The 11460-nt window shown below is 38.9% G+C and overlaps 1 protein-coding gene across 2 annotated transcripts; it reads right to left on the minus strand.

Moving 5' to 3' along the window:
- Nucleotides 1-5108: 5108 nt before the first annotated feature.
- On the minus strand, nt 5109-10435 carry LOC148015598 (uncharacterized). 2 transcript variants are annotated; one of them, XM_087665832.1, is made up of 3 exons: nt 10303-10435; nt 8935-9330; nt 5109-8582 (listed from the first exon to the last, which is right to left on the minus strand). In XM_087665832.1, the coding sequence occupies exons 2-3, from the start codon at nt 9092-9094 to the stop codon at nt 7690-7692; spliced, it is 1053 nt and encodes a 350-aa protein (XP_087521958.1). In that variant the 5' UTR covers nt 9095-9330; nt 10303-10435; the 3' UTR covers nt 5109-7689. The 2 variants fall into 2 exon arrangements, with proteins under 2 accessions (XP_087521958.1, XP_087521957.1); XM_087665831.1 differs by lacking the exon at nt 10303-10435 and having other exon boundaries at nt 8935-10269.
- Nucleotides 10436-11460: the final 1025 nt, after the last annotated feature.

Raw genomic sequence — 11460 nt, forward strand, 5'->3', positions numbered from 1 at the left:
AAATTAAGCAAAGGGTGTCAACGGCTTTACCCTAGAGATCTAAGCCTCCTTTGATACCAATTGTTGGATTTAGGGTTGCAAGAGTACAAGTGTACACCTTAAAAAAGAAGAAGGTTGATAGAGTACAACTCAAAGTGTATTGAGAGGCATCAATAGAGATTATTTACAAGACTGAGGATGTCCTAAAAGTGAATAGACATATCTACAAGGCCAAATGAAAAAAAAAAACTGTCTTAGTTGTCCTAAGTGTCTTCACACATATCAGTGCTACAATGTAGTAACACTCCCCATGAATCTAAACCACATTAGGGCCATCTTTAATCCAAATTTATACCAAAAGCCCCTAGAAAAGTTGTCCTTCATTGGAGAGCAGTCCATAAAAATACACATACATATCACAAACTACCAAAGCAAAATACTTTGTTTGATTCTTGGAAGCAAAAATACCATTGCAACTTGCAAGACATTCCTATCTTCTCTAGCTACTATCCTCTTTCTTTCATTGAGCTTATGCCCAACTCAAATCTGCTATGCAAGGTCCTCCAACTCTTCCCTTGACACCAACACTCTAGCGTAGTCTAGCCATACGGTCTGCATATCTCTCGTGCTTGCCCACATTGCTCTCATCTTTCAATAAAAGAAATTTGGACTCATTTTTGGGCCCTCTAGGCTCTTTGGGATTCTAAGGAATATTCCATAAGAACAAATAAGGATAAAGCTATTGTTATGAAACTTATTCGATCGAGAAGTCAAACTTAGAGTACATAAACTAGAAAAGTGTCATTGTTACATGATATAGTTTTATAATACAATGGATATAGTTATCAATGAATCTCCTTTCTGTAATAGGACAATATATTACATGGCAAATCTTACAAGGACCAAACATGAGTCTAGATTTCCCCTAATGCTCATTACCCTAAGGCGACCACTTCATAGTGTCCCCCTACATGCATGCAAGTCAAGGGGGGAGCATCACACATAGGGATGATAGAGGGAGTAAAGGGGTAGTAAATGCCTCTAACATGACTCAATCATTCCCTCCATACTCACGTAACTCACCTTTCATAACTCTTACTTCTTGTTTGACCTTCTACACCCAAGTGAGAAGTTGGACTCAAATACCCTTCTTCTCTAGCTCTACTTAGGTGATGGGAGTTTTAATATTTGGACTAAGAAAGACATTGAAAGTTCAAATACTAGAGCGTAGTTTCAAATTTCTCTTAGATAAAGGGGGCAATAGAATGTCACCTAACATCAAGCTCATATGTAAACATGAATTGGGGTGAGGTGGGTTTTGCTTTTGGAGGGCATCACCTTGTTGGCACCTTTACCCTAAGGACAAGTCTAACCTTTAGATAAATGAAGAAAGTTAGAGTGACTTCGTACAGGCCGATTTTGAAATAATTAGAGCCTAGAATTAACTAATAGCCAAGGCTTGCAAAATTCTTTTGTGCATTTGCAACTTTTGCTTAAATGCAAAAGTTTTGCAAGTTTGGCTATTCGTTTGGCTCTTTGACGGCATGTAGCCTCTAAATGCACAAATTTGGAGGTGGGCAAGCTACATTAAATGTACGTTCACATGCTATAGGTTCGCAATGTCATGATTACCTTGGTGGGGGAAGGCTATGGCACAATGCGTTTTGTTTGCTAGGCCTTGTTTGAAACAGGACTGTGGAAAGCTTCTCTTATGAATTTCTATAACATGGTCCTAATTGCTGGTCCAAGCTGAGAGTATGCAATTAATGCATATTATTTTGATTTTGCTAAAGAGGTTATGGGTAGGGAGATTGGATAGACCTAGAATCAATGGGAAACACAACCTGTATAGTGTATGCCTATGGTGTGTGGTGATGTAGAAATGGTAGAGAATAGGACATCTATGTGTCTGCAGCAAAGAGTTCATTTTGAATTTTAAATTGTCAGTCCTTTTTTAAATTAATTTATAGTGAAAACACCTAAAAACTAGTCGAAAATAAAAAAAGTATTAAATTTTATAATGATAAGAGTGAAATTTGACAGAGAGAGCTTTTTCGACACACAATCAACTTTAAAGGGCCATCAATGTTCCATATTTTCCATCTCTTTCTTTTGGGTCTTATCATCGATGTAAGAGTTAAGACGGTCAAATTGCGTTGGGAAAAATGACCACAAGTTTTGGGCAAAGGCGACCCTTCTTGTCATGCTCTAGCATGTGGCTCTCCCACACCCATGAAATCAATCAACACAGCCTGATGGGTCTCTATTGTCGGGCTTAATTTCTCCCCATTGCCACTAGCTTGCTGCAATGATGATGCTCCATAACTACCTGTGGCAAGATTATCTGTCCTAATGATGTGACTAGGCATACATGATTCCCTCATTGATTGATCCATCCTACCCTTAGAACTAAAGTCCTCTTGATTAATAGCTAGTAGAGATTGGTTTTGTCTACATAATGGAACAGGTTGGTAGCTCCCCCCAAAGGATAGCTAAGCATCCCCATCAGTAGAGAAACTACTTCCTAGGTTAGAGGAGTTGTTTCCTTCTAGTTGCCAAAATTTCTGCAGTTCATTAAGATTGCCATCATTCCCACAGGCTCTTCTCATTAAAAAAACATGGGAAGCAACCAGTGTTGTGAGCTCTTGATCAATGGTGACTAAGGATCTTCCCTGTGTGTCTAGCATGCAGCATGACACACGAGCAGCACTTGAGGGCATCTAAGCATCTCATCAAGAAGTGTATCATTCACATATACATTAGAGATAAGCTAATCTGTGCTATCATGAGAAACCTACCTAGGCTAAAGACCCATCTCATTTGGCACTACATGTGACTTTACACAACTGAAAAAAGAAAAAAAGTTTCATAGATTTCCTATGAGCATAGATTTGTCTCTTCTATACATGATAGTAAATGTCGAATAACATCTTCTTGAAAGAAAAAATCGTAGCTAATCAAGATACACTTTGTGGATGGTATAACTTATAGTCTTTGCTTTCATTACTATATCCAACAAAAATGCATATTACAACCTTGTCATCCAGCTTCTTGTGTCGTTGGATTGGTATTCAAGCATAAGCAAAGCAACCAAAAACATGTAATTGAGCCATAAATGTCTTTATACCATGCCAAGCCTCATATGGAGTGATAGATTACAAATCATTAGTGGGATATGTACTAAGTACATAGGTTGCACAAAAAACAACTTTGAGCCATAAACTGTGGCAAAACTTAACACTTAATCATACATTATGCCATCTCCATGAGTCATCTATTTTTTCTCTTAGCTACACCATTTTATTATGGGTCTCATGACATTATACATTGGTGTTTTTCCTACATTCATCTAGACACATTAAATTTCTTATACATGTACTTCCTTTATAAGAATAGAGTGTGCTCACTTTACGTTTGAATAAATTTTCAAAAGTGTTAACAATTTAAAGCACAAAAATACTTCAAACTTAGCTTTTAAACCATATACACATGCATGCCTAGAATAGTCATTAATGAAAGTCACAAAGTACAAGTAATTACAGAAAGAGGGTGTTTGCATAGGACCACAAACATCACTATGTACATGTTGTAGTTTGCCAACAATTCTCATTGAGCCATGTTTTGGAAATAAAGGACACTATATTTTACCCAATTTGTAGCTTTCACAAATGTGTTTTCTAGGTATCTCAAGAGTAGATAATAAAGATGCCATCATATTTTTGCAAGCCCAGACAATTGGCAAAATTTCAATGACCAAAACATGCATGCCAAAGTTTTGTATCTGAAGCTACCTACTGTAAAGTTTTATATTTAAAACTGCCTGCGAATTTGAAGTACATATGCCATGTATTTCATACATTTTCCATAATTATTGAGCTTATACAACCCACAATATAGTGAACTAGATGCAATAATTATATCACCGCAAGAGAGAATATCATGAACTATACATATGCCATCGATAAACTTGCTAATCAAGACAATCTTGGTAAGTGTAAAAATTGAAAGCAGATTCTTTTTTATCTTTAATACATACAAAGCATGCATACGTATAGAAGTATTGCCATTAATAATAGTCATTATAATTTTTAAAACTCCTTTGACAAGACAAGAGGAGTTATTGGCATGTGTCACAACTCTACCCTTAAGAGTAGGTGCAAGAGAAGTGAATAGACTATGTAGAGAAGTAGTAGGCTCCATGACATTACTATCAAAGTACCATACATATGAATCCACAATAGCCATGCAAGAATCATGTAAAGAAAGTTCATAATTGCATTTTGTGTACTAAATACCCATTTTATATCTTGCACAATATTTATATATTCAGACTTAGAAGGAGGAGCATTTGCAATAGCCATCCTAGCCTTTTTGTTCTTAGGCTCCTTCATAACCAATTTGGAACAATCCTTAATGAAATCTTTTTCCTTACAATACTTACAAAACATAAAATTCTCTTTTCTCTCCTCATCTTTATCAACTTTCTTTGGATAAGTAGTATTTCCAAATTTTTACTTACTAGTAGAAAATATTTTTTTTTCCTTTTCATGCAGACTAGTCAAAAAATCTTAGTCTACAATACACATAATGGACCTATGCTTCCTAGATTGTTCTTTTGGTAGAAAATAGAAACCAACTCATCAAATGACAAAGCATTTTGATTACCTTTCATCATCAAATGAAGAGCGCATGTAAAACTTTGATAAGAATTAGAAAGACCATTGAGAGCAATCTGCACAAGTGAACTATCTAGCCAAATCTCATCCACACCAATCAACTACTCCTAAAGCAACACAAGGATTATTCTTCCTTGATATAAATGTCCAAGAGTATTCCAAGTATAATTAGTTGTCTCCCATAAGTGAATATATAGAATCATGATATGTTTAACTGACAACGCAATCAAAGCATAAGCTTCTATATCTCTACCATCTGAATGAATTCACTCAGAAGTAGCTGATGTTCTAGCATTGACCAGAGTAGAATTGGAACTTGTAACATCCCGAACAACACTTGTTTTTGTTTCTTCTGCTGTAGTTGCAACTTTTGAAATACTAGTAAGATGCCTTTTAATTGCACGTACAATGTTTCAAAGCTCCTTTGCAACCAATACATGACACAACCTAGAAACTCACAATGGATAGTTGGTTCCATCCAACTTATCCTCAACAACCAACATATAAAATACATCATTGTTGCCAACCATGGTGATTGACTCTATCTAATGTAAAAAATTTCTTGTATAGAGAAAATTATATACAAAAGCAATATATATTATATATCACAATATAAAGAAGGCCATAAGGTCTCTCTTACAAATTAACCAATGTTTAAAATTATACACAAAAAGGACGAAAGGGCCTATATAATACAGATAGTAGGACAAATGGAGGCCAAAATAAACCCATGCAAAAACTTTGACAATGCTAAGGCCTTATGGCCAGCTCACAATATTGTCGACCTACAAAAGCTTATCAAATCTCATTCCGATCCGAGGAAATTAAGCAAAGGGTGTCAATGGCTCTACCCAAGAGGTATAAGCTTTCTTTGATACTAATTGTTGGATTTAGGGTTGCAAGAGTACAAGTACACAACTTAGAAAAGGAGGTTGATAGAGTACAACTCAAAATGTATTGATAGGTATCAATAGAGAATATTTACAAGATTAAGTATGTCCTAAAAGTGAATAGACATATCTACAAGTCCAAAGGAAAAAAAAAAACTATCTTAGTTTCCCTAAGTGCGTTCGCACATATCGCTGCCAAAATGTAGTAATACTCCCCATGAATCTAAACCACATCAAGGCCATCTTTAATCCAAATGTATACCAAAACCCCCTAGAAGAGTTGTCCTTCATTGGAGAGAAGTCCATAAAAATACACATACATATCACAAACTATCAAATCAAAATACTTTTGTTTGATTCTTGGAAGAAAAAATACCATTGCAACTTGCAAGACATTCCTATCTTGTCTAGTTGCTATCCTCTTTCTTTCATTGAGCTTATGCCCAACTCAAATCTCCTATGCAAGGTCCTCCAACTCTTCCCTTGACACCAACACTCTAGCATAGTCCAACCATATTGTCTCCATATCTCCCGTGCTTGCCCACACGTTGCTCTCATCTTTCATTAAGAAAAATTTGGACTCATTTTTGGGCCCTCTAAGCTCTTTGGGATTCTAAGGAATATTCCATTAGAACAATTGAGGATAAAGCTATTGTCATGAAACTTATTCGATCGAGAAGTCAAACTTAGTACATAAACTAGAAAATTGTCATTGTTACATTATATAGTTTTATAGTACAATGGATATAGTTATCAATGAATCTTCTTTTTGTGATAGGACGATAACATGGCAATTCTTACAAGGACCAAACATGAGTCTAGATTTCCCCTAATGCTCATTGCCCTAAGGTGACCACTTCATAGTGTCCCCCCTATATGCATGCAAGTTAAGGGGGGAGCATCAAATGTAGGGATGATAGAGGGAGTAAAGGGGTAGTAATGCCTCTAACATGACTCAATCATTTCCTCCACTCACATAACTCACCTTTCATACCTCTTACATCTTGTTTGACCTTCTACACCCAAGTGAGAAGTTGGACTCTCTACACCCAAGTGAGAAGTTGAACTCAGACACCCTACTTCTCTAGGTCTACTTAGGTGATGGGAGTTTTAATATTTGGACTAAGAAAGACATTGAAAGTTCAAATACTAGAGGATAGTTTCAAATTTCTCTAAGATAAAGGGGGCAATAGAGTGTCATCTAACATCAGGCTCATATATAATACATGATCTGGGGCGAGGTGGGTTTTGCTTTTGGAAGGCATCACCTTATTGGCACCTTTACCCTAAGACATACAGAAATGAAGAAAGTTAAAGCGACTTCGTACAAGCTGATTTTGAAATAATTAGAGCCTAAAATTAACTAATAGGCAAGGCTTGCTAAATTCTTTTGTGCATTTGCAGCTTTTGCTTAAATGCAAAAGTTTTGCAAGGTTGGATATTCATTTGCCTCTTTGGCGAAATGTAGCCCGTAAATGCACAAATTTGGAGGTGGGCAAGCTACATTAAATGTATGTTCACATGCTATAGGTTTGCAACGTCATGATTACCTTGGTGGGGGAAGGCTATGGCACAATGCGTTTTGTTTGCCAGGCCTTCTTTGAAACGGGACTGTGGAAAGCTTCTCTTATGAATTTCTATAACATGGTCCTAATTGCTGGTCCAAGCTGGGAGCATGCAATTAATGCATATTATTTTGATTTTGCTAAAGAGGTTATGGGTAGGGAGATTGGATAGACCTAGAATCAATGGCAAACACAGCCTGTATACTATATAGTGTATGCCTATGATGGTGTGTGCTGATGTAGAAACGGTAGAGAATGGGCCATCTAGGTATCTGCAGCAAAGAGTTCGTTTTGAATTTTGAATTTTGAATTTTTGGTCCTTTTTATAATTAATTTATAGTGAGAACACCTAAAACGTAGCCGACAACAAAAAAAGTATAAATTTTTATGATGAGTAAGAGTGAAATTTGACAGAGAGAGCCTTTTGGACACACAATCATCTTCAAAGGGCCATCAATGTTCCGTATTTTCCATCTCTTTCTTTTGGGTCTTATCATCGATGTAACTTGTAAGAGTCAAGACGGTCAAATTGCGTTGGGAAAAATGACCACAATTTTTGGGCAAAGGCGACCCTTCTTGTCATGCTCTAGCATGTGGCTCTCCCACACCCATGAAATCAATCAACACAGCCTGATGGGTCTCTGTTGTCGGGCTTAATTTCTCCCCATTGCCACTAGCTTGCTGTAGTGATGATGCTCCATAACTACCTGTGGCATGATTATCTGTCCTAATGATATGACTAGGCATACGTGATTCCCTCATTGATTGATCCATCCTACCCTTAGAGCTAAAGTCCTCTTGATTAATAGCTAGTAGAGATCGGTTTTGTCTACATAATGGAACAGGCTGGCAGCTCCCCCCTAAGGATAGCCAAGCATCCCCATCAGTAGAGAAATTACTTCCTAGGTTAGAGGAGTTGTTTCCTTCTAGTTGCCAAAATTTCTGCAGTGCATTAAGATTGCCATAGTTCCCACAGGCTCTTCTCATTGAAAAAACATGGGAAGCAGCCAGTGTTGTGAGCTCTTGATCAGTAGTGACTAAGGATCTTCCCTGTGTGTCTAGCCTGCTGCAGCATGACACACGATCAGCACTTGAGGGCATCTGAGCATCTCCATCTGCAGGGATCATGACATTACTGGCCGTGGCTGGTGCCGCCGCCGTTGCAGCATGAGAATGGGATATTGATGATGTTGATGCAGATGATGCAGACTGTGCCTTCCTCTTCTTGCTGTGAACGGTGCCATATGCTGCAACAACCCTGGACTGTTCCCTGCATTGCCTGGCCATGATGACATGCCAGTGGTTCTTCACAGCATTGTCTGTCCGGCCGGGGAACATGCGTGCGATCATGGCCCAGCGGTTGCCGTACACGTGATGGGCTGCCAGTAGCAGGTGTTCCTCCTCCTCGCTGAACGGTCTGCGGTTAATGCGAGGGTCCAATTGATTAAACCACCTCAACCTACAGCTCTTGCCTGCATCATATGCATGTTTCACCACAGATTGTTGTTAGTACTAATTACAAAGATTGGAAGTGCAGCTAGTTTTGCAGACCCCCCCGAAAAAGAGAGAGAGAGAGAGAGAACACTAGCCAGTTAGGTTTCCTTCAGTGACAACATACAGGATATGTACGGCATTAATTCCTTACATGAAACGTGCAAACAGACAGCAATTTCTCATATGAGGAACTGAGATTGAGAATAACATCTCAATATGGGATTTAAAGCATTCAGCATTTACAATCAAAGAAGCATCCACTCCTATGTTATCCATCACTGCAAATGGATTGCATTTTTGCTAAATTCAAGGACACATTGAGAAAGCTACCTGATCTGCCATCCAGTTTCTCCGCTATCAAATTCCAGTTCTGGGGACCATATAGAGCAACCAATTCTTTGAGCTTCTCATCCTCCGATGGCCGCCAGTGACCGCGTGCACAGAGCTTGGATTGAACAGTGCTGCCACCAATATCCATGGTCCCCATCATGTTGAGTTTGGCTGGTCTCTTGACAGGGATATAATCATCATCTTCCAATTCCAAGCAGTCTTCTTCTTCTCCAAGCTGGAAACAACTAGCCAGAGCTTCCAATTTCCTTTGAGAATGACTCAATGGAGGTGGGTGATCCTTTCCGGGCGGACCGACGAGCTCTTGGAAGGCAATTTCGCTCTTCGCTAGGCTAGAGCCACTCTGGGAGCTTGCCTCCTGCAGGGAGGAGCTAGAAGCTGCACTAGAGGCCAGGAAATCAGTGAGAACCATGGTGGAAGGGTAATGATGATTATGTGTGCTAATAGTGGAATTATGTGTGGTACAATCGAATTCATCGTTTTTGGGGCTGCAGCCATTAAAACTATAGAGGAAGGAGACTCGATGGTTGGGATGGAGAAGGGGAATCATGAGGGCTAATTGTGGACAGGTCAGGTCATAAGAGTGGGGGTAGGTGTGAATTAGATCAGGTATCTAGGGCAACATTATAGACACATGAAAAAGAGAGAGAGAGAGAGAGAGAGAGAGAGAGAGTTTGGCTATGGTGATGATGGGGCAGCTATATATTGATGGGCAGAGGGGGGGTGATCATGTGAAAGGAGGAAGGTGAAGCAGCGCGCACATATTGGTAGAGCAGCTGCTGCCGCTGCTGCATGCATCAAACAAACAAAAGTAACCGAAACAATACCGGCTCCTCTTGAATCAGATGAGAGAGAGAGAGAGAGAGGAAGGCATTGTGTGTGCGTTTGAACCTTGTCACTATATTTTATGTGCAATCAGACCTAAAACGGTTTACTTGTGCGTGTGTGCATGTAATTGTTTTTGTTGAACCTCTCTCTCTCTCTCTCTCTCTCTCACAGATAGAGTTTCTCTCTTTGCACGCACATTCATAATCAAAGGTATGTATGCCTTTCCTTGAACCTTCTTTTTGCATGGAATAGTACACAGAGAGACATGGAATTGTACACGGAGAGACAGACAGACAGACACAGACGGAGAGAGGGGGTAGCTTCAATTGAATGGAGGGCTCTCTCGTGACAGAGAAGCCTCGGGAACATTCTCTCCTCTCCCTCTCCCTCTCCCTCTCTCTCTCAATACTTTCAATCTCTCTCTATTGCTCTCTGCCTCCTTAACCTCCTGAGCGCTCCTCCTTCCTTACATGCACCATAAATAAATACTTTCAATCAACCAGTATTATAGTATATATTTACATGAAGTGCCTTCTGGGAAGGGGAAACCATCATTGCAGGCTGTTGTGTAGGTAAATACTGATGCAGGATTCCAGCAATAAATCTCAATCTCTGATCTCTCTGTCTCCCTCTCCTTCTCTCCCTCGCTCCCTCCCTCTCTCTCCCTCTCTCTGTCTCCATCCACACTCGCAATCAGTCGCATTTCAGTCTAGAAACCAAATTCGTCGGGATTCTTTGTCTCATCACAAAACACCCACGCACATACTAAAGTTCTTGTGCGAGTAAGGAATACTGGGCCGCTTCACTGTGTATATATATATATACAAATATATTTTCATGTGTGTGTATGTGTTAGCATTTTACACTAGACCCGCACAAGATGCAATTGTTAGTGTTTTCTCGCACTGCATTTGACAAGAGGGTCTTCATGCACACACTATGCCTTCAATTAATATTTTTTTGTTTGCACATTCACATAGCAAACCATGCCTTGGTTTTTCAAACTTCTCCACCTTTGGCACAATCACAGATGCAAGATATAACTTCTATAGTCACTCTAAGCCATAAGCTATGCTTTGTGCAAAACCCTTCTAACTTTGGTAGAAAAGATCATTCTCATGGTGCACTTAATAACTTCCCTAGAAAAGTTGGTCAAATGCACAAAACGATTCTCAATCACTTCCCACATGTTGGTGGTACTGACAATTTGATGGTCTTCTTCAAGTACAACAGAGCATCGATGAAGGTTTCTCTCCTCATTCAACCAAAAATAAACAAGCATATTGTATAGCATGGGAATTCACGAGGAGAAATTTTAGACAAAAGTTTTGAAACACACACAATGCTCCACAAATTTAGGAAACTAACCTTACCATCATGTGAAGGTTTCATGAATTGCTCATATCTTTTTGGTTCATAAACACTCCATGTGAAACCCCTCTTAGGATGCCTATTAAGATACGTTATAAAATGTTAGCAATGATTTTACGCACATTATAGTCTTGATCTTAAGCCTCTCAACAAGCCTAGGCAACATAAGAGAAAGACCAATGATGAAAGCTTTTATTCTATCTTGTAACTTTTTTATGAGAAAAATTTTAAAGGTTTGAAATCATTACATTCTCACATGTATGATACTTCATTTACTCTCATTAGAGCTTAAAACGGTTCTATATAACA

This window comes from Lygodium microphyllum, chromosome 24 (genome assembly GCF_053477565.2).
Source record: "Lygodium microphyllum isolate KBCC chromosome 24, Lygodium_microphyllum_v1.1.10, whole genome shotgun sequence".
NCBI classification, from domain to species: Eukaryota; Viridiplantae; Streptophyta; class Polypodiopsida; order Schizaeales; family Lygodiaceae; genus Lygodium; species Lygodium microphyllum.

What these genes read in the sequence shown, in the direction of transcription:
- LOC148015598 (XM_087665831.1), bottom strand. Translation starts at nt 9,502, where the DNA reads ATGATTCCCCTTCTCCATCCCAACCATCGAGTCTCCTTCCTCTATAGT. An exon ending in GAAACTGGATGGCAGATCAG is followed by an intron (nt 8,583 to 8,934) that starts GTAGCTTTCTCA and finishes CATATGATGCAG; the next exon opens with GCAAGAGCTGTAGGTTGAGG.